The sequence below is a fragment of the Vipera berus genome (genome assembly GCF_964194415.1).
Source record: "Vipera berus genome assembly, chromosome: 12".
Classification (NCBI taxonomy): domain Eukaryota; kingdom Metazoa; phylum Chordata; class Lepidosauria; order Squamata; family Viperidae; genus Vipera; species Vipera berus.
The window spans coordinates 15898365-15922253 of NC_138215.1; the positions used below are offsets into that span (position 1 = coordinate 15898365).

The 23889-nt window shown below is 44.4% G+C and overlaps 1 protein-coding gene across 1 annotated transcript; it reads left to right on the forward strand.

Moving 5' to 3' along the window:
- Window positions 1-7281: 7281 nt before the first annotated feature.
- On the forward strand, window positions 7282-21402 carry CYP19A1 (cytochrome P450 family 19 subfamily A member 1; the record flags this gene model as incomplete). The annotated part of the gene is made up of 9 exons (XM_081337024.1): window positions 7282-7500; window positions 10439-10589; window positions 11897-12051; window positions 12986-13162; window positions 13604-13718; window positions 18326-18440; window positions 19313-19475; window positions 20122-20363; window positions 21154-21402. The coding sequence occupies exons 1-9, from the start codon at window positions 7353-7355 to the stop codon at window positions 21400-21402; spliced, it is 1515 nt and encodes a 504-aa protein (XP_081193150.1). The 5' UTR covers window positions 7282-7352.
- Between the last annotated feature and the right edge of the window lie 2487 nt (window positions 21403-23889).

Consider the following 23889-nt stretch of genomic DNA (forward strand, 5'->3'; position numbering starts at 1 on the left):
GTTCTAGTGGACAATTTTTATAACAGATGCTGCACCATCTATTTTGGGAAAGTTTCTTTCCACAGTTCTGGAATGACCTTGTTGATCCAGAAGATGGGGACAATCGCACAAATGATTGAACAAATAATGGGAACATTCCGTGATGTTCAACAGATGCTTGTACAAGAGATCCTTTGAAAGTAAAATGTCCATTCAAGTCAACCCTAAATGCCCATTAATTTAGAGGTACAAGATGTCACTCTGGCTGGAGAGAAAACGGGCCCTGAAAGTTCAGCTTTGCAGTCCTGGAACAATTAATGCAATCTGCTGCTCTCTAGGTCTAGGAGGCTCTGGGAAGTATAAACCCAGCAACATGTGGGAAAACGTGACCCAAGCAATCTTTTGAGCGGGTAAAGGCAGATCCATGGGTCTTCTCCCCCTTTTCCTCAACAATACCTCATCACCGACAGAAGAGAATATTTGTAGTTCAGGGTTGACCTGTGGGGTCAGACATGTCATATGATGTCTTGGGCTGGTGATGCCCTTCCCTATTCAACTCTAATAGAAGAGAATATTTGTAGCTCGCAGTTGAACTGTGGGCTCCTTGATGCTTCCTGTAGTTCATTGTTGTTGTTGTTTTGGCAGACATTTCATGATCCAACTAGATAACATCATCAGTGCTAGAAGGGAGTGAACTTTGCTCGCTATTTATCTATCGGTGGCTTGCCCTGTCAGGGTGGGTGGGTGTGGTCTTGGTGCTTCCTTGATTTGGCTGTTTTTTAGTGTATGATTGTTGGTCTTTTCTTGATTGATTTACTGTCTACTTTATCTAACAGTCAGATTTATCAAACAGTAAACAACAGGGACCAAACTCCACTCCTTTCTAGCACTGATGATGTTGCCTAGTTGGGAATGAAACGTCTACAAGAAAAAACAGCCAAGCTCAGAGAGCACCAAGGACACCACAATCCTCTTCCTCCTCCTCCTCGTCCTCCTCCTCCTCCTCCTCCTTCTCCTCCTCCCCCTCTCCACAAACTCCATTCCAGCAGTGGTGATGTTACCTAGTTGGGAATGAAACATCTGCAAGAAAAAAACAGCCAAGTTCAGAGAACACCAAGGACCCCATAATTCAATTCCATTGGCAGCTTGATGTCAAGACAAGGAAAACCTAATTCAATGATATCATAAGTTTTGCATTTCACTTGTCACAACTAGGCATATATCCCAACTGTCACATCTAGTTCTGTCATGGACCTTCATGTAAAACATCAAAGTGTTGATCAAATTCATGTCATCTCATCCCTTTCAAGCATTTGGGTAAGTTGATTTCTTTTCAGCTAGTTTTTTTTTCCCTCGTCTTTCTGGATTTTTTTTAAGACTTAAGTATGTTCCGCTATACAGGTTAAATTACAAAAATTCTCTTTTTTAGGCTACAAAGCCCCCTGACCTACGGGGGAAAAAAAACCCTCTAACAACCCACCAACAACATCTCTTAGCAACCAATCCCTTAGCAACAAGGAGTACCTCTATATAAAAAAGATGCTACATAAAGAGTGATCAGTACAAACTCTTTTCTGATCTTTAAAAGGACAGCATCATTAGCAAAGGTAGCCGGCTATAGATGCTAGAATAAGCAAGTGTGCAAAGGAACAGGTAACTTTTACAACTTTTCTGGTTTTATTTTATTCAATTTTTTTCCTGTGCAGGGTGGAATGAAAAATCGATTCTGTAAAAAGAGCAAAGATTTGGGGAGTGAGTTGTAGACATCTTAATCTCAATCTGTGCTTTTTCTCTTTCTTTCTCTCGCATCCTCATTTTTAGTCGGGGAAAAGTCTAATTTTGCCTGCTTTGGCTTCAGCTCTTTTTAGGGGAAAGCAGAATCAAAAGTTAACTATTTCCATAATTTTTGACTGTTTAGCATCGTGGGGCATCTGATGGCTTCTTCCATCATTCTTTCTTTTATTTTTATCCTGCATTTCTTTATGTGTAAAGGATAAAGAACTAGGATTTTTTTTTCTCTATGCATCTTCTTAAAATGTAGTTGAATTTCATATGACCCCCAAAAGGGAGCAGAACAATATTGGCAATGATGGTGACCATAACAATACAAGGAACTGCTGATAAAATTAAATGAAAAGGTTTCTCAAAGAACTTTCTCCAGAAGCTGACCTGGGCGACTCTTCATTAATGGTCCTGGAGAAATGTTGACCTTGCAGAGATGTTCTTTTCAGACATTTTGACTGCTTATCCAAAACTCTATGTTCTATCCTCTTTAGTTAATGGTCTACTCCTCCAAGACTGTCGCTCTCACATGTATTAGTTTTATTGGTTTACTGAACCATTTGATTTTTTTCAAAAAAAAAATAAAGTTATAACCACAACATTCTGGGTTTTTTCCCCCAAATGTAATTCTGTAGACCATAATAATGCCATTTAATTCCACATGTTGCATTTGATAATTTTACGCATCTGCCTTGCTTCCCTTCAGCTGATGGTTGGCAGTCAGGGATCATAAGAGAGAGAACATCCACTCTATGCAAAGCCAAAGAAAACTTCAGCTTTATTCAAGTGGCATTTACAAAACTTTAACACACTTGTTATCTCATAAGCCAATTATTAGCGCACTGTAATATATATCTTGGCGATTAAATACCTCCAAAATAATTAAGAAGGGGCTTTTGGGTTGGGTTTGGGTTTGACGTGAGTGCCTGTCTATTTCTTTTGGCTGCAACAACCAAACAAGACAACTTATCTCGATTTTTTTTACTCAAGAAGGCAAATACGGAGATATTATGCAAAGGGAAGGCATCTCTTAGAAAGAAAGAAAAAAGCCAATTTCTCCTCCTCCCACGCTCCCCTCCCTAAAGAATTAGAGGTAGATATTTGCCAGATGATGTTTCTCCTCTAATGAGAGCATGTATTTTAGATATTTTTTTCCCTAGGAAAATTTCAGTTCAGCTAACAGCCCCCAGCCCCCACCCTGTTCTTCTTCAGTAAGAGGTGGGATGCTGAAAGAGCTAAAGTACCCCATCACTTTGGGGGAAGTCCTGCTTCATGGTTTGTGGTCTCTTTTGGAAAAGAGTCTGAGCTGTTGTAATTATTTCTGCTTCAGAGATTGGAAGGAGGAAGATGTCACTGGGGAAAATTATATCTCAAGCTGAGAAGGCAAGCAAAGCCTCCAGCCGTAGGTTTTTCTCTTCTCTCCCTTCTCCTCTTTTGCTTTCTTTCCTTGGAAAAGATGTTATCGTTTTTCCTTCGTTTCTGTTCCTATTGAATGGTTGGGGGAGGGGTTGAACTTTTTGCTTCGATTCCTTTCTTTCTCTGCTTTCTCCCTTCGTTTATATTCAGTAGCACTGATTTTTACCTTCTTGATTTTAAGAAGAGACTGGACAATCGTTTGTCTGAAACGGTATAGGTTTCCTGCTTGAGCAGAGGGTTGGACTAGAAGACCTCCAAGGTCCCTTCCAACTGTGTTTTTGTGTTAGACTTATTAAAAGTCTGAATAAAAATTACACAGAAAGCCCAAAGGTGCAATCATCCAAGTGCTTACCCATTTAGCGGGATGGGTGCGTAAACGTGACGTTACACATCCAGCGTGCAAATACAGATGGAGTCTGAAGTTCTAATGTAGGTTTCAGTCTAGTCTTGGCTCACAGATTTCTTTTGCACTATTTTCTGGATTCCCAAGGAACTGACCGGGCCATTTCAATTAAAGAATCCAACTCTCTGAAATGATTTCATTTTCAAGAAATCCCATTGAATCGGATAAAAACAAACCCACTCGCAGGAGAAGTAGTTAATGGTGAAACTCTGGAAGCCTAGAACTTCAATTATCAGCCCTCCATGTAAATTGTCCATGGTCAGCGGCTGGCATTCGGAACTAAGAAAGGAACTGGTCCTCTTTGTACCGTTGTATACACATACCCACAAACACACACATCTCTCTCCATATCACAATATCGTTTAGGGTTTCTTTTTTCTTGAAGAAAAGGGGCGGTTGTGTCATCTCCTAGATATCTGATGGTTTCTTCAAGCCTCAAGAAATTGTGAGAGGAAAGGTACATGAAGCAGAGGACAAGACCTGCTCTGTCAAAATAGATCTGCTTCGTTTCATGAAATTTCCTGACATTACTTTGAATGAAGATGTAACAAAAAGGTACACCCCCGTCTTGAGGAGCGAGTGAGTCATTTCCAAGTTTTCCTGAGGTTAAAAAACTGAGTGGATCTACCTAAGGCAGGGGAAAACTGGCCATTAAATTGTTTTCACTGCTAAAACATATAGGGAGGCTAAAACATATCGGGAACGGTTGCTGGAATTGGGTATGTGTAGTTTAACGAAGAGAAGGACGAGGGGGGACATGATAGCAGTGTTCCAATATCTCAGGGGCTGCCCCAAAGAAGAGGGAGTCAAGCTATTCTCCAAAGCGCCTAAAGGCAGGACAAGAAGCAATGGATGAAAACTAGTCAAGGAGAGAAGCAACCTAGAACTAAGGAGAAGCTTCCTGACAGTGAGAACAATTAACCAGTGGAACAACCTGCCTCCAGAAGCGGTGAATGCTCCAACACTGGAAGTTTTTAAGAAGAGACTGGACAGCCACTTGCCTGAAATGGTATAGGGTTTCCTGCCTGAGCAGGGGGTTGGACTAGATGACCTCCAAGGTCCCTTCCAACAACAACATCATCATCATCATCATCATCATCATCATCATCATCATCATTATTATTATTATTATTATTATTATTATTATTATTATTATTATTATTATTATTATTATATAACAACTTCCATATGTGTGGATTTGCATTTGGGCAGTGGCAATTTAGATCTTAAATAACAGATTAGGTATTGACCACACAGGGTTATATTAGCCAGATGTTCTTGAACATTGCTAAAACTACAGTTAACAGAACAGAATAACAGAGTAGGAAGGGAACCTGGAGGTCTTCTAGTCTAACCCCCTGCTCAAGCAGAAGACCCTGTACCATTTCAGACAAGTGGCTGTCCTGTCTCTTCTCTTTCAAGTTGATATTCTGACTTCTCAGCACCCGAAGGCAGGACAAGAAGCAACGGATGGAAACTAATCAAGGAGAGAAGCAACCTAGAACTAAGGAGAAATTTCCTGACAGTGAGAACAATTAACCAGTGGAACAACTTGCCTCCAGAAGTTGTGGGTGCTCCAACACTGGAAGATTTTAAAAAGAGATTGGACAACAATTTGTCTGAAACGGTATAGGGTTTTCTACCTGAGCAGGGGGTTGGACTCCAAGGTCCCTCCCAACTGTGTTATTCTGATATATAGGACATGTATACAGGCATGTTTTAATTCAGACTTTCCAATGAGACAAAAGCATCTTCTTAGCTGCAGCTCAAACTTACATTTGTCGGATTTCTAATTGTTACATACTTTCAGAGTAAACTTTAACCTCATCTTCCTATTTTGTTATTATTGTTATTACGGGGCAATCTAGAGTCCCACTTGATGGAGGACAATCCATTTGAAGGCAACATTTCTGCAGAGGACAGGATGCAGCTTTGGAAATGTCCTCCCAAAGATGTGTGGTCAATCTCAAAATAGTATAGTCAAAATAAAAATGAGTTATGGTACTGCCTGTGCAAGTGAACTGCCCTGTAATTCAATAGCTCAATGACCATGTATGACGTATGTTAGGTGTTCTATCTAATCTCCTGATGTTCAGCTTCCTCCAGGTCAGTTTCATTGACTTCAGCTTCAGACACATCTTCCTTCTTATCAGTTTTACTGTCCTCAGATTCAGATTCAACTGTCTCCTTATCGGTTTCATTGTCTTCAGGCTCAAACTCAACATCTCCTCCAGGAAAAGGTGACTCCTGTACAGCTTTTGAAGCAGATGACCACCTTCTATAACATAGGATATGTGACTGTCATTTGCAACATAGAATCATAAGGCTGAAAGGGACTGTGGAGGTTTTCTAGTCCAACCTCCTGGATCTTATCAACATATCATGAGTTTCATCCTTCAGGCTAAGTCTTAAAAGCATCCCATCGTCGTTGTTCTTGAGGTTCAGCAAGTTGTATGAACTAGGTCTCTATTGTAGCATCTGCACACATCATGCGCCACTTTGGATTATCTCATTCAATAACCTTTCATTCATTTTTCTATCATAAACGTTCTTTGGAATTGCCTTTCTGGCAACTCAAAAGCCATGGCGATAAAAAAAATGACCAGCAATTCAAACTTTCTCCAAGCCAAACACATATGATTTTGCTTGTCTGAAGCACACCCGGCCAGAGTCATTTCTCTGTTCCATCACCTGGCATCCTGTTCATACTTGCCAGTAGTCTGTTTCTTGTGTATTTTTCTTGCGAAGTGCCCTTGGCTGCTGCCCTACATTGCAGTCATTCCAGAAGCAGTGAAATGGTCCAAGAATTTGATTCCTTCTCCACTGATAATTAGGGCCACAGATCAAAGGATAAGAAAGGCCATACCAACATTAATGTTTACAGTCTCCTAGATCTAACGGGAAAGGAAGGTTGTCCGTTTTGGAAGCCAAAATGGACCTGTTTAGGGAGCATCAGGTTAGAGAACTGTTATAGTTTTAATTTTTAGAAAACAACAACTTAGAGACGGACTATGATATTTCTTGAAATTAGCAAATCTAATTTATGGAGAAGGGATCACAAATGCTTCTCTTCCCCTTTCTTCTAACAGAAGAGGGGAAACGTAACATGAACAGAAGCCTGTTCCATGAGCAAGAACGAATTCTGCATCTAAGCTAGCCTTTTTCCATGCTTTCCTTTCCATCCAAATCAGAGCAAAAGCTACAGAGAAGTGCCTTAGAGTAACCAATCCTGTCTACCGTATTTCTCACCCAGAAGATGGACTTGGAAACAGACTGTCTCAGAAACCCAAGGACATTCTCCAAAAATCTAGCCCAGATGTTCAAAGTAACCCATCTAAAAAGACGGAGCTGGGGTTTCAGCTCACCCTCAACTTTAATTTCTTTTGCTTTGATGACAACCTTAGCACCATCTCCCAGGTCTACCTTATGACGACAATTCAAGGTTAATGGGGGAAGATAGGAACACTCCACCAGCATGAAGTTTTTGCAAAGCAACCTGGGCCCTCCATACCAAGGTCAGAAATGTTTTGGTTTGTAGGACCAGTGAATCTTCACTACTCTTGTTTTGACGTTGCTTGTGTCGTCTAATCTGAAGGTCTGCTCTTGTTATAAAACAAAGCGAATCCTGGAGCAGGTTCATTCAGTGGCAGGATCAACAATAGGGTAGACAGATATTGGTGGAAGCTGACTTGTAAACCTGTTCAGCCTCTTCCACACTTAGAAGTTTTCTCTGCTTTTCCACCCACAGCCCAACAGATTGCTTGTGGACAAGATGCTTCTGGAAATCCTGAATCCGATGCACTACAACATCACCAAAGTGGTCTCCGAAAGCATCCCAACGGTGGCTACTGTGCCACTCTTGCTTTTGATGGGATTCCTTTTCCTGATTTGGACCTGTGAAGAAACATCTTCCATACCAGGTAGGTTTTTAACAGAATAACAAGAGTTGGAAGGGACCTTGAAGGTCTTCTAGTCCACCAAGTTTCCCTTTTCAAAATGTGGGCTAAGTAAAAACGTTCCTGTTTAAGGAAGAACTAAGAAAGGGTGGCTGATGGTGTGACTCAGTCAACCTGTTTTATTATTTATTTTGGTTTGTGCATCACTCCCTTTCCAAAGGCTCTTGGACCTATCATGAGAACCTATGAGGATTTGCTTGGCTGAGTGTTTTTATTTTCTATTTGTTTTTAAAATTTATCAAGCTGCCCATTTCACGAGAGCAAGTGATGCTGGGGGCACACAACCAATTAGGTTATGGCTTAGACGGGTGTTGGAATCCAGTTCTTGTGTTTTATAAACCATGATTAGTGGTACTGCATGTTCTGTGAAGCCAGCTAATGCTAGCTTTTTCAACAAGCTGTGGCCAAACCAATCATAGTTTCGTACGAGGTGTAAATCCAATCTCTTTAGGAGATGATTCTTAAATCCAGAAAGTGGCTGTGGCTTGTTTTTTGTTTTGCTTTTTGTTCTCAATAGGGGATCGAAATAATTTTGAATAGCTCTTTGAGGGGCTCAAAACTTTACATTTTTAAGAGTTTTTTAACATCTGACTTAGCACATCAAATGTAATCTGATCCTTTAAATGCGGACGTCAAATTGGCAAATCAGTCTAGGCTTGGTTGATGCTAACCTGTTTCTTACATGAGACTTGTGCAGCTCCCAATCTCCTACAATGATACATTATCAATTCTTATACTCCCTTTGCATGAGTAATATGTCGACTGCTTTTATGTGGGTCTACTCAGGAATAGGTCCCACTGAATAATATAGGGCTTGCCTTGGGGTAAGTGTCCCTCCTTATGTCGAACAGAGACAGCTTTATATGAAGACGGATTCCCAGTGAAACTTATTTCAGCACAGATATTAGTGCCTTAGTCTTAAAAATATTTTATTTTGCACAAGCAAAATTCTAGGAGCATTGACTCATTGGCCATACTGAACGGTGAAGGAAGCACCCTCAGCCCCGGCGCCAGTCAAATCTGGCACAAACTATTAGTTTTGGCATCTCTGATTAAATCAAATTTGTAAGCTAAACTCTGGTGTTTTTCAACCTTGGCAGTTTGATGAGGTGTGGCATTCCAGAATTCCCCAGACAGCATAACTTGATGTGTGGACTTCAACTCCCAGCATGCTGGCTGGGGAATTCTGGGAGATTCTTCAAGCTGCCAAGGTTGAGAAATATTGGGATATTGGGTTTGGGTTGTCCTTTTTCAGCCTGAATTATATATGCCCTGCAGGAAGAGTTTGACTTCATCTAAGAAAGGAAGACATTTTTGCCAAACCATAGGGCAGCAGTCCCCATACTTTATGGCTTGGCGGCCCGGCTGGTGGGGGAGAGGGGAACTGGGCCATGAGAGCAGCGGGCTGGTGTGCATGTGTGTGTGTGTGTGTGCGCACAGCCTGACTTAGGTGAGAGGTGGGCTGGCACACACATGCACAGCCTAACCTGCGTGAGCAGCAGGCAGGCGCGCACACATGCAAGTGTTCTCCAGCCCGCCACTCGTGCAAGTTGAGCTGCATGCACATGCACACTTGCATGGCCCGGTTCCAAATAGGCCCTGGTCTGGTAGTGGCCACAGCGAGGGGTTTGGGACCCCTTGCCATATGGGACCCCTGCTCCTGGCGTCTTTATTTAACCATTGGTCCACTTGGCGAAGTCATCAGGGAGCTGTTATTTGCCAACATTAGGAATCACAGGTTCCCCACTCCCACCCCACAATTCTATTTCAACTCAGCCATGTCTGCAAAGTAGACAACGTTATAAGCATTAATATGGTTTGTTAGCTTGTGGCTTAGCATGGTGTGACCTCATCCATTCCAGTTAATAAATCGTATTTTCTGGCTTATTGTTTTTTGTGGGAATCTGGTAAGAGGCGGTTTATTCTGTAAACCCTGGTTAAACGTCTCATGTTTCGGCAAGATGGGTGAACACAGGGTACATGATTAATGTCTTGTTTATTGCTGATAAAATTCCTTCTTTCTTTCTTTCCTCCCTCCCTCCCTCCCTTCCTCCTTTTCTCTGTTTTTCCCTTTCTTCCTTCCTCCCTCTCCTCCCTCCCTTTTCTCTATTTTTCCTTCCTTCCTTGTCTTTTTCTTCTTTCCTTCCTTCCTTCTTCCTTCCTTCTCCCCTCCTTCCTTCCTTGCTACCTTTCTCCCCTGCTCCCTTTCCTCTATTCTTCCTATCTTGCTTGCTTGCTTGCTTCCCTCCCTCCCTTTCCTCTATTTCTCTTTCTTTCTTTCTTTCTTTCTTTCTTTCTTTCTTTCTTTCTTTCTTTCTTTCTTTCTCTTTCTTTCTTTCTCTCTTTCTTTCTTTCTTCCTTTTAATTTCTTTCTTTATTTCTTTCTTTTTATTTCTTTATTTCTTTATTTTTCTTTCTTTCTTTCTTTCTTTTCTTTCTTTCTTTCTTTCTTTATTTTTCTTTCTTTCTCTTTCTTTCTTTCTTTCTTTTTCTTTCTTTCTTTCTTTCTTTCTTTCTCTTTCTTTCTTTCTTTCTTTCTTCCTTTTAATTTATTTCTTTATTTCTTTTTTATTTCTTTATTTCTTTCTTTTTCTTTCTTTCTTTTTCTTTCTTTATTTCTTTATTTATTTTTTCTTTATTTATTTATTTTTTCTTTATTTATTTATTTCTCTGACTTTCTTTCTTTCTTTCTTTCTTTCTTTCTTTCTTTCTCTTTCTTTCTTTCTTTCTTTCTTTTTCTTTCTTTCTTTCTTTCTTTCTTTCTTTCTTTCTTTCTTTCTTTCTTTCTTTCTCTCTCTCTCTCTCTCTCCCTCCCTCCCTCCCTTCCTTTCCTTCCATTCTTTTTTCCTTTCCTTCCTCACCCCTCCCCTCCCTTCCTTCTCTGCCTCCTATTACCTTTCAGGACCCGGCTACTGTATGGGACTCGGTGCCCTTATTTGCCATGGGAGGTTCCTCTGGATGGGACTGGGCAGCGCCTGTAATTATTACAACAAGATGTATGGAGAGTTTATGCGAGTCTGGATCAATGGAGAAGAGACTCTCGTCATTAGCAAGTAAATTTTTGTTCTCTGTTAACACGGGGCCAAAGGGACAGCTGAGCAATAAAGCCTGTGAGATCCTTCAGCTTAGGTCCTTACCTTGTTCTTGACTGAGCTAATTGTAGAATTAAACCTGTAGAACTGAACTGTTCATCCCTTACTTTTTTTTCCTCCTTCAGCTTAACTGCTGGTTTTTGTTTTCTCTTCAAATGGCGGCACTGACATTTTTAAGCTTCTATCGCCCTCTATGGATTCAGCTTTGTGGCTGCCTGCAGCCGTCCAGACGCAGATGCCAAGAAGGCAATTTTCTAGCTCATGTGAGCACAGCAAAATAGTCAGAGATATTACCACTTTCATCACCTTCTCCATTACCTATTCTGGGTGGACTGTGAAAATCCATGCAAATTGGGAGAAGGAAGTGGGTGGCAGCTCTAGCCAAGAGGCCCTTGCCAAAAACTCGTCTTCTGGACCATTCCTAGATTGGGAGGTAGATATCCTAGTTGGACTATCACAATGTGCTTTTTTCAAGGTTGGCCTGGAAAAGAATTTTAAAAACCAGACCTGAATTGGCTCTGGGTAAGCTTTTGGTTGCAATTTGAGGTCCCAGTTGTTGCATCTAAAGCCCTACACGGCATGGGGCCAACTAACTTGTAGGAGCACCTACTTCTGGACGTTTCTGCCCTTCTCACAAGGTCTGGCAGTGGTGGACATGCTCTGGGTCTATAGAGGAATCCGTAATGGCACAGTGGTTCAAATGCAGTATTTCAAGCTAACTCTGCCCACAGCTCGGAGTTCGATGCTGACAGGAATCGAGGTTGACTCAGCCTTCCGTCCTTTCAGGGTTGGTAAATTGTTGGGGGCAATACGCTGTGTAAATTGCCCAGAGAGTACTATAAAGCACTATGAAGTGGTATATAAGTCTATTGCTATCCCACTTAGGTAGGACTCGGGAGGTATAACTTCTCCATGGTGGCGCCTGCCCTCTTGAACAAGATGACCCTCAGGTCCTGCTGATCTTTTGAAAGCCCTTGAAGACCTTACTTTTCTCCCAGACACTGGGCTGGGATGTTGGTGGAGCCTGAGAAAATCCAGTCCATTAAAGTAATTAATGAAAGGCTGCATAGCCTTTAGGAGGAGAATCCTTGCACGCTTGCACATTCTCTTCTACTATTTGAGATCTCGATGCTAAGCATGACATAAATTTAGCCACGGGCGAAATTTTGGATAGTTTTTCCCCATGGACCTGGTTTACCTCGGGGAGTGAAACCTGGGCAAAATAGACAAAAGCTTTTGATGAAATGTCGTCCTCTTCTACCATCCAGATCATCAAGCATGTTCCACGTCATGAAACATGGGCATTACAGTTGTCGGTTTGGCAGCAAGGCTGGTTTGCAGTGCATTGGCATGCATGAAAATGGCATCATCTTTAATAATAACCCAACTCTCTGGAAAGAGATCCGTCCATTTTTCACAAAAGGTAAATAATATTCAGTTGGGTCTTCCCACTGTGACTCTGCCTTTGGGTCTGTTTCTGAACCGAAGTATATAAGGAGAATGAGAAATAATATTATAGGGTTAAAGCATACCTGATGGATAGACTTTGGAGCACGGTTAGTTTTACCATGAGATAGCCATCAAGTTAGAGCTGGACAAAATCTTTTTTTTTTTACAAGGAAGGGGTGCAAAGTCACCAATTCAAGCATAATACAGGTCTTTATGGCACTAAATAGGTCGTAATAGTTTTCCTTTCTTCTTATATTTGAAGCAAAGATACATAGTTAGATGATCATTAGTTGGCATGTTTGTAAGTAGACATGTTTATATGAATAGAAAAGAATGCTTGTAGCTCAGGGTTGAACTGTGGGGTCCCTGGTGCTCTCTGAGCTTGGCTGGTTTCTTGCAGACGTTTCATTACCCATCTAGGTAATATCATCAGTGTTAGAAGGGTGGGGGAATTGTGGAGTCGAGGAGGAAGAGGAGGAGGAGGAGGGGAAAAGGAGAGGAGGAGGAGGACTGCAGGGTCCTTGGTGCTCTCTGAGCTTGGTTATTTTCCTGCAGATGTTTCATTACCCAACTAGGTAACATCCTCAGTGCTAGAAAGACTAGCACAAACCCCACTCCCTTCTAGCACTGATGATACTATCTAGTTGGGTAATGAAATGCCTACAAGAAAATAACCAAGCTCAGAGAGCACCAAGGAACCCTCAAAGGTGCCTGTTTTATTATTTTTGATTTAAAACTATTGCATAACAATATAATTTTATTAGGGATGAAAATATGTCCTTTTTCCTAACTCAGGCAGCAATGTATTTTGGCCTGTTGGGTGCTAGTTAACCCCAAACAATATGCAACAAATCTATCTTTCTATAAAAGATAGGGAAATAAAATCAAGACCTTTGTAAAAATTTCAGCCCTTTCTGGACCGGGTCTTGTACGGATGATAGCCATCTGCGTTGAATCAACAGTAACACACCTTGACCAGTTGGAAAAAGAGACCGCCAAGTTGGAACATATCAACACCCTGAATCTTATGAGATGCATCATGCTTGACACTTCAAACAAGCTTTTTCTTGGCATCCCTCTTGATGGTAATACATATATATATATATATACATACTGTATGCTACAATTTCTCACAGAATTCTTGGTCTTCCGAAGTAAACATGAATGCTTCTTTAGACAAAACCGAAGAAGACAATAGCACCAGAACATTGAATGAGCATGCAGTGAATGCAGGATGCTTGTTGGGAGGGTCAAAAAATGGATGGGAGGAGGAATAAAAGGAATCCTCTTTTAGGACGGGATGGTGGCTGCTCCTGAGGTAGCTTCTGGCCTCCAAGAGACTTTTCTAGTGTTGGGTTCCTTTGCAAACCCTGGAAAAGATGGGCAGGATTGGCAACAACAATGTCATGATGGACAAAATGTGCCCATCGATACAGACATGACTCATACAGCCCATAGCATTACTGTTCCTTTTCAAACGTGGATTTATAACCTGAACTCAGCCTATCTCGTTCTTGTACTTTCAGAACATGCCATTGTGCTGAAAATCCAGAACTACTTTGATGCTTGGCAAGCTCTTCTCCTGAAACCTGACATTTTCTTTAAGTTCTCCTGGTTCTACAAGAAGTACGAGAAGTCTGCGTAAGTAGCATTTAGACAGTGGTGGGTCAGGCGGTCCATAGATCTTGTTCACTCCGGCGACAAGAAAGGAAGACTCTGCTCATACATCTGTGGAGGTCCTCAGTCATCCAACTCGCAGTTGTCTTGAAGGTACTTTCTCAAAAGGCAACTGGACTGGGTTTTTCTCCTGAGGAAAAGAACAAAACGTTTCTGTGGAGACTCTCAGTCATGCAAGGCATGGTTGTTCCCCCCCCCCAAAAAAAAGCACCTTTTGGACCACAAAACATTTTGTTTCTCACCCAAAAAACTTGACCAGTTTGATGGCAGTGGGATGGAAGGAGAGATACTGACAGTTGAGATCAGATGGTGGTGGGGAGAAGGAAGGATTGCATTTCTTTGTAGTCATCTGGTTGTTAGCAGTCTCTTGCCCTCCGGATTACCTGAATCACAAGCTGATAAAGTTCCTCGGATGAGAAACGAAACGCTTTGTTCTTCTTCCTTGAGGAAAAAAAGTCGCCTTTTGAAAAAGCGCCTTTGGGACAACTCTGCTGGTACCCATTCCGTTCAGTTTCTTAGGCTCACAACGTTATTGTTTCATTGGGGCCTGTTTCAGTATTCATGTGTGAATTCAGGAAGGGAAATACCCATAAACTGTTGACAGGCAGGCACCTGGCTAGCTCCATACCTGATGGGAATTAAGATCCCTCCTACTGATAGTCCAGTGTGGCCGGGTCCGGACCGTGGTGGGAGGACGGTTTTGGACTGGTCAGTGGCCACCTCACTGGTGTGAGAGACCAGTTGGGGTGGCCCTGGCCCAGGATTCCCTTCTCTTTCTCTGCCCTTGATTGGACTCCTCAGCCGGAGTGAGAGGACGACTGAGGTTGTCCCTTGGTTTTCCCATCTCAGGTGAGAGCTGAGATGGCTTTGCAGACTAGGAGATATGCCTACTGGACTTTTTACCATCTCTATACCATCACTGAGTGATCCTTGGACATATTCATAACATCTGCCCTAAAAGACTATCCCAGCGCAGTATGATTTATCACTACTCCAGAGCTGACTTGTATGCCCTTAGGGCAGTCTCTGCCTCATGGGCGCGACCTGTCGCCTGTTTCCATACTCCCCTTAATGACGATCCCAAGCTTTGGGATTCCGAGAGGTGGTTGGGCTTAGATAGGGGCCTCGAGTCAAGATATGCTAAGAGGCCCCTGATAAAATTTCTAGCCGGTTATTTTAAGAAGTTAGTGAGGGGGAGGGAAGGGAGGGAATTTTTAACCGGCACTCAGTCTGGTCCTGTTAGAGGTCCTGACGGGACGGGGTTGGGGGAGGTGGCTGCTGGTTCTGAGAATGTGGGGGTGGGGCTTCAAATCCCCACGGCGATAGGGAACGGCAGCAGGTGTCTGCGCGGAGGGCCATATCAACATCTGGGATCGCGCCCCCGCTATCTCCGAGCGGTGGCGCGCTCCGACCCTCCGGTTAGCGCCCTCTTACCCGGGGATGAGGGTGATCAGGCCCCTGAGCTCAGGTTGGTCTATTTTAACGCTAGATCCGTAGTTAACAAAGCTCCCCTCATCCGTGATCTGATCGAGGAGGAACGTGCGGATCTAGCGTGCATCACGGAAACTTGGCTGGGCTCGGAGGGAGGGGTGCCTCTCACCGAGATATGCCCGCCGGGTTTCCGGGTGCTGCACCAGCCGCGGGCTCAGGGCAGGGGTGGTGGGGTGGCAGTGGTTATTCGGGAGACTTTGTGTCCCCGGGAGGCCACCATTGTCCAGATGGCCGGGAGTGAATCCCTCCTCTTGAGATGTGGTCCTCGGGTTCAGTTGGGCTTGTTGCTCACATACCTGGCGCCCAGCTGTGTGGCAACAGCCCTGCCTGAGCTGCTCGACACCCTCTCAGGGTTGGCGGTGGAGTTCCCCAGGCTTATAGTCCTGGGTGACTTCAACCTGCCATCACTGGGGGGGTCGTCGGAGTTAGCTCGGGAGTTCATGGCTTCCATGACAGCCATGGGCCTGACCCAGGTTATTGAGGGCCCTACTCACGAGGGGGATCATACTCTCGACCTGGTGTTCCTGTCTGGACAGTGGTTGGATGATCTGGGAGGGGGTTCTCCATCCATCACCCCTCTGTCATGGTCAGATCATCACCTCCTGAGGCTGGTTTTCCGTCATGCCATCCCCCGCCGCTGGGCGGCGGAACCGACCAGGTGGTTCCGCCCCAGGCGCCTAATGGACCCGGACCGGTTCCAGAGGGCGCTTGGGCCTATACCTATCACCCTTACCCACAGCCCAGTCGATGCTCTGGTGGAGGCCTGGGAAACGGCTGCCACCAGGGCACTCGACTGCGTTGTACCCACGCGACCTCTGACTCGGCGCAGATCCCGTTGGGCCCCATGGTTCTCTGTGGAGCTCCGGGAGATGAAGCGTCGGAGATGAGGTCTAGAGAGCGGTTGGAGATCCAGCCGATCCGAATCCGACCGATTGCAGTTAAGAACCTTTATAAGGTCTTATCTTGCGGCGATAAGGACGGCAAAGTCTAACTACTTTGCCTCCCTTATCGCGTCCGCAGATAATCGCCCGGCCGCCCTGTTTAGGGTGACTCGCTCCCTCCTTAACCAGGAGGTGAGAGAGGATCCCTTGCAGGGACGAGCCGAGGAGTTTAGTCATCATCTGGCGGACAAAATCGCTCTGATCCGGACCGGCTTGGACTCTGACTGGGCAGAGTCTGACGTGGAGGAATCAGGCGGTCTTGAGCACGTTATCTGGACTGAGTTCGACCCTGTTTCCCCTGATGATGTGGACAGGATCATGGGGAGACTGAGCACCACCACCTGTTTGTTGGATCCGTGCCCCTCCTGGCTAGCTTATGCGGCTCGGGAGGGAACACGAGGCTGGTTCCATGCAGTAATAACTGCTTCTTTGAAGGAGGGTGTCTTCCCTGCCGCCTTGAAGGAGGCGGTGGTGAGGCCCCTTCTCAAGAAGCCTGCTTTGGACCCGGCTGTTTTAAACAACTATCGTCCAGTCTCCAATCTTCGCTTTCTGGCGAAGGTTGTTGAGAGTGTGGTGGCGCATCAGCTCCCTCTGTTCCTGGAGGAAACTGATTATCTGGACCCGTACCAATCGGGCTTCAGGCCCGGATACAGCACGGAGACGGCATTGGTCGCGCTGGTGAATGATCTCTGGAGGGCTAGGGACAGGGGTTGCTCCTCTGTCCTGGTCCTATTAGATCTCTCAGCGGCTTTCGATACCATCGACCATGGTATCCTGCTGCGGCGTCTCAGGGGGTTGGGAGTGGGAGGCACCGTTTTACGGTGGTTCTCCTCCTACCTCCAGGGCCGCTCGCAGTCGGTGTTGACAGGAGGGCAGAGATCCACCCCGAGGTCTCTCATTTGTGGAGTTCCTCAGGGGTCGGTCCTCTCACCTCTCCTGTTCAACATCTATATGAAGCCGCTGGGCGAGATCATTCGTGGTTTCGGGGTGGGGTATCACCAGTACGCTGATGATACCCAACTTTTTCTTTCCACCCCGAACCAACCCAGCGATGCCCTCTCCGTGATGTCCCGGTGCCTGGAGGCGGTTCAGGTCTGGATGGGGAGAAACAGGCTTCGTCTCAATCCCGCCAAGACTGAGTGGCTGTGCATATCGGCATCTCGGGTTAACCAAGTTATTCCACCTCTAACGATGGGGGGTGAGGTGTTACCCCCCGTTGATAGGGCTCGCAACCTGGGCGTCCTCCTGGATTCACGGCTCAATTTTGAAGATCACATAGGAGCCGTGACCAGGGGGGCTTTTGCACAGGTTCGCCTGGTGCGCCAGTTGCGTCCCTATCTGGACCGAGACGCCCTACGCACAGTTACTCATGCGCTTGTGACCTCCCGTTTGGACTACTGTAACGCTCTCTACATGGGGCTGCCCTTGAAGACCACTCGGAGGCTTCAACTGGTGCAGAATGCGGCCGCGCGAGTTGTAATGGGGGTTTCCCGATACTCCCATGTAACACCTCTACTCCGCGAGCTGCATTGGCTTCCGGTTGCCCTCCGGGTGAAATTCAAGGTGCTGGTTATTACCTATAAAGCCCTACATGGCCTGGGTCCGGGCTATTTGAGGGAACACCTGCTGCCGGCATCAAACGCCCTTCGCCCAGTGCGCTCCCACAGGGAGGGTCTGCTCAGGGTGCCGCCGGTGAGAGATTGCCGGCGGGTGACACCCAGGGATAGGGCCTTCTCTGTGGGAGCGCCTGCCCTCTGGAACCAGCTGCCGGTGGAGCTGAGGACTGCCCCCGACCTCCGATCATTCCGCCGGGGCCTGAAGACCTGGCTCTTTGAGCTCTCAGGCCCAGGCTGAGGAGAAATTTTTAATTCGGGTTTTAATGTATACAGGGTAATTTAATATTTTTTAATTGGTTTTTTAACTTTTGTATGGTGGATTTTTAATTCCCTGTAAACCGCCCTGAGTCCTCAGGGAATAGGGCGGTATATAAATGCAACTAAATAAATAAAAATAAATAAATAAAAGATATATTCCCAGGCCTATTTCTCCAAAAATATGGCCTCCTAACTGGATGAAGCGACGAAGCAGGGCATTTAACGATGTTTAGGGAATAAACTAAGAGGGTTTCTCCTTTTTCAGGAGAGATCTGAAAGAAAGCATTGAAAGCTTAATTGAGAAGAAACGACAGAAGCTCTCCACCACCGATAAGCTGGAGGAACATATGGATTTTGCTTCAGAGCTGATTTTCGCTCAGGTAATCCAGCTAGCAACTTCTTGCTTTCCAGCATAACAGAAGTCAGGAAGGAATTTGATCTTTGATATGAGCCCAAGACTATCTACAGGGAGTCCTCAAGTTGTAACCGGTTGCTTAGCAACCATTTGAAGCTCTGACAGGCCTACCTTGGGGGGTGGGGTGCTTACAACCTGGATTTGAAGTTCCGATGGTCAGCTATGCCCCCAAGGTCATGTGGCCACACTTCAGGCCTTTGGCAACCTGGCTGCGTTTTTAGTTGTTTGGGGTGTCCCTCAGTCATGTGACTGCTGTTTTATGACATTTTTGCCAAAAACTGGCATTTGCCCCTAGCTTTTAGCAAACCTACACCCATGACACACCCTTGGTTCACTTCAAGTCCCCATATGCATTTAACAGCCGTGGTGAATCACTGAACAACCGCTGCCAAAAGGATTACAACCATCATGAGTTAAGGCTGTGATGGGCAAGCTCCATTACTGTTGTAACTTGAGGACTACCCTGTCTTCAGTATTGCCTGCATAGATTAAGTGGGACTATTTTCATACAATCAGCTACCTGATCCTTTTAACTGGAGGTACCATCATTGAATCAGAGACTGCCTACTGCAGAGGTGTCTGACCTTGGCCACTTGAAGACCTGTGGACTTCAACTCCCAGAATTCTCCAGCCAGCATGACTGGCTGGTGAATTCTGGGAGTTGAAGTCCACAAATCTTGAGGTGGCCAAGGTTGGACACCTTGTTTTCATTGCAAGGCAAATTGCTCCACTGGGTTCGGCTTTCCAATGTTGTGGTGCCACATTGCACTGATGGGAGTCCAGTGTCCCAATAAACTTCAGACTGACAGACAAGGCCTGTCTGCTTCGATTTTGCAGAATCGTGGTGAGCTGACTGGCGAAAATGTGAACCAGTGTGTTCTGGAGATGCTCATTGCTGCCCCGGATACACTGTCGGTGACGCTGTTCTTCATGCTGGTGCTGATTGCAGAACATCCTCAAGTGGAGGAGGCCATGATGAAGGAAATAGAAGCTGTGATGGGTAAGTATCTAGCGACTCCCACACCCACTTCAAGGAAAAAAAATGTCTACTCTAAGTAGCTTCCATTTGAATAATGTTTTAATCTGGGTAGTTCAATGTTTGAATTATTATTTTTACTTGTTTTATAACCTGTAAGCTGCTGAGTCACCTTCTAGGGGAGTTGTGCAGCATCAAATTTTTAATAAATAAATAAATTTGCCTATATCAAAAACAGTGCAGATATTAATAGAAGAGACTATTTGTAGCTTAGGATTGAACTGTGGAGTCCCTGACATTCTTTGAGTTTGGCGGCTTTCTTGCAGACATTTCATTACCCAATCAGATAACTTCATCAGTGCTCATAAGGGAGGGGGGGGTTGCAGAGAGGAGGAGAGGAAGGAGGAGAAGGAGAAGGAGAAGGAGAAGGAGGACTGTGGGGTCCCTGATGCTCTCTGGGCTTGGAGGTTTTCATTAACCAACTAAATAACACCATCGCTACTAGAAGGGAGTGGAATTTGTTATCTGTTTGTATACTAATGGCTGGTCCTGTCGATGTTGGTGGGAGTGTCCTGGATAAAATAAACCATGCCAATATGTTCCAAATATTCCTTTTAAAAAAAAATCAGCAAACAGATCTCATCTGTTGTGTCCTGCTTCTTTCTCACAGGTGACAGGGACATCCAAACGGATGACATGCCGAAGCTCAAAGTCGTCGAGAACTTCATCTTGGAGAGCATGAGATACCAACCTGTGGTGGACTTGGTCATGCGCAAAGCCTTGCAGGATGATGTGATTGATGGCTATCCTGTGAAGAAAGGGACCAACATTATCCTGAACATCGGGCGCATGCATAAGCTGGAATTCTTCCCTAAGCCCAATGAATTCTCCCTGGACAATTTTGAAAAGAGTGTAGGTATCGCCTTTTGCTCTAAATAGGGCTCCATGTTTTGTTTAGGAAATACGATTACGACGCAAACACGTTGCGAGTAATCACTCGGACGCAAGATAGAGCAGCTCTTGGTCCAGACACCACAGGGAGTCCTTGACTTACAACCACAATGGAGCCCAAAATTTCCCTTGCTAAGTGAGACATTTGTTAAGTCATTTTTACCCCGTTTTACCACCTTTCTTTGCCACCCTTGTTAAGAGAATCACTACAGCTGGGAAGTTAGAAATACCGTCGTGAAGTGAATCTGGCTTCCCCACTGACTTTGCTGATCAGAAGGTCGCAACAGGGGGATCATGTGACTTTGGGACACCGCAACCGTCATAAGTATGAACCAGTTGCCAAGCATCTGAATTTTGATCAGGTGGCCAGGGGGGTGCTGCAAAGGTTGCAACTGTGATAAACGGTCATAATTCACTTTTTATAGTGCCATTGTAAGTTTAAACGGTCGCTAAGTCGAAGACTACCTGTGTCTTATTCTCTGCCTCCTCCACTGATCCCACCAAATGGGGTGGCACTCCCTTCCCCCCCCCCAAAAAAAAATCTATAGGACCATGTTGTAAAACTGGGCATGATTCATTTAACAACTACCGTGCTTAGCAATGGAAATTTTGGTCCCAATTGCGGTCGTAACGTGAGGACTACCAATGTTATATTTTGATGCCTATCACCTGCCTGGCTCATCATGCAAACTGAGTGGCCTAAAGAGGAAGTGAATAAATTGTTAACGAACCCAAATATTGTTTTACGCAGGTCCCCTATCGTTACTTTCAGCCCTTTGGCTTTGGCCCCCGCGGCTGTGTTGGGAAGTTCATCGCGATGGTCATGATGAAGGCAATCCTGGTGACTCTCTTGAGAAGGTGCAGCATCCAGACTCTGAAAGGTGAAGGTCTTAACCACATTCCCAAAAACAATGACTTGTCTCTGCATCCAAATGAAAGGCAGCCATTACTGGAAATGATCTTCATGCCAAGAAAATCCCTGGGAAAGAACGATCAATAAGTTCCAAGCTCGGATTGACCAAGATGATCCCAGCCACACTGGAGGGGTTGGGTGACCCTACTCAAATTCAAAACTCTCACCCACTCGAGGTGCATCAGTCTACTCACTTGATGTCACATTTTGTTGCCGCCAACAGTTTGCTCATTCAAGGGGCCCATTGGTAGAACTCAGGTTTAGCACAGAGGATAATATTTGTACTGTTGATAATAATAATCGTGCTCAGGAGGGCCCATAAACACCTGTAGAATTTATTCTGTGCATATGGAATTGTGAGATAGAAATTTTTTTTTCTGGAAGAAACCAAGATTTCTGCACGTCTACAGAGGTGAATTGGGCCATGCAGCAGCCATGGCTGATAGCTACTGTTGTTATTCTTCCATGCTTGTGTCCATTAGGAAGTAGAAGTGAAGTTTTTGAAGTAGAAGGATACAGCTTATTCAGAGCAACATACCCATTTCGCAGTCTCACGAAGATGCAGTAAGTATCTCCACTCTCCATCAAGTCCTCTTGAGTCAATGTATGGTACAGAAAAACAGAAAAGGCAAAAAAATGGTCATCTTTGTGTCTTCTGATCCTAAACGGAGTCTACATAGGTTTCAAGGATAAATTCCCTTCTTTTTGCTTTTTAAGCTCAATCGCACAACCCTTTGACAGAAGTGGGAACATGAACCAGGTGAATAAGAGCTGGTATTTCCTGTAGCTAGTTTTTTTCCAGCCTCCAGTCTCTCTCTCTCTCTGACCCATTTTTAGCTGCTCCATCTTACTGCCCAACACAAAAATGCATTAACTGATGGACATGCACTAGAACAAAAAACCAGGATATCCTCTGTAGTTATTGAGCTGCCATTTTGCATCACCACATCTGAGCTGAGTATGTCATGTGAAAAACCCTCACCCACCCGAAGTCCATTGATCTACTCACTTGATAAAATGTTTTGTTGCCGCCAACAGTTTGCTAATTCAAGTGTCCAATTGGTGGAACTCAGGGTCAACACAAAGGCTAATATTTGTACTGTTGTTAAACATAGTTGTGCTCAGGAGGACCCATAAACACCTTTAGAATTTAGACAATAATTGACCAACTTTGGTTAAGATAACTCTAAAGAAGCATCAAATGCAAACATAGGAAATGAGTTGTTCCATATCGGCTGTCTTCGATCTAGAAAACTTATAAAATAGCATTATGCAAATGTACAAAGCCTTTGCAGACAAGCTGCATTGAGCAACGGTTCTTCTTAATCCCACCTGGTTGAAACTTGGAAGCCTTGGGTATAGACTTCCATTCCGAAAATTCACCAAACTTTATAGCCACAGCTGTGAATTCTTGGAGTTGGTCCACACGTCTGGAAAAAACCCAACCTGGCACCATTGCATGAGATGATCTCCATAATTCTTTCCAACTTGTGATTTGAGGAACCCTTGAAAAGCCACACACCTAATTAACAATATGGTTACCAGAAATAAATGAAGACAGTCATAACAATATTTTAAAAAAAAAACTATGTGCCTGTATTAGACCAAGTTCTCTCTCCAGTCAAGCACTCTCATCCATGCTGTGTGGCTGCAGCATTTGATACTCAGATTTTGAGGTCCCAAACTCAATGCCCTCCACCCGTTCTCAGAATGACTATCCAAGGACAAACAGTGGCTTTTTGCAGTATTATGCTGCAGCAAGGGCGAGGAAAGAGTAGGTCTCCAGATGCTCCTCAACCACTTATTCTAGCAACTCTGGCCTGCAGGACTGTTGGTGAGGAACTACAAAACTGAGTTACAACCCCGCGAAATCTAGAAGGCTACAGATTCCCATCTACAACCAGCAGCCAATTAAGGAGCCAAGATGTTTTTAAAAGCTGAGGATGGTAGGGAAGATTAACATTAGCTTAAATTCTAAAGGGGTCTCAAGCCAACTGAAGAAAAAAAGCAATATGAACGTCATAATGGAGAGAGTCACAAACTCATTATTCAAGACTTGACACCTTAACTCCCAACCTGAGTTTTAATAGAGGAGAATATCTGTGGCTCATGGTTGAACTGTGGGGTCCTTGGTGCTCTCTCAGCTTGATTGCTTTCATGCAGATGTTTCATTACCCAACTAAGTAACATAATCAATGATATTCCCTAATTGGATAATGAAACATCTGCAAGGGAACAACCAGGATCAGGGAGCACCAAGGACCCCCACAACCTGTGTTTTACTTTTTCTCTGTCAATCTCTGCCTTCTCTTCATTTTCTCCAGCCACGTATAGGTGCTCCTTTGCCACTTCTTCCACTGAAAAGCTCTGTCATCAAAGTGCAGATCATGAAAAAGTACTATAAGTAGTGATTCGTGGACTGACTCCCTTCCTAGAGGAGCAATACAATCACGGGTTCCTATCACCTTTACTACCACTCTCTCTTCCTTGCAATCATCACTTACTCCATTTGAACACGAACAGAAGACATTCCCTCTGAAATGCATGCAAACCTGTCGGGCTGTATATTTATTT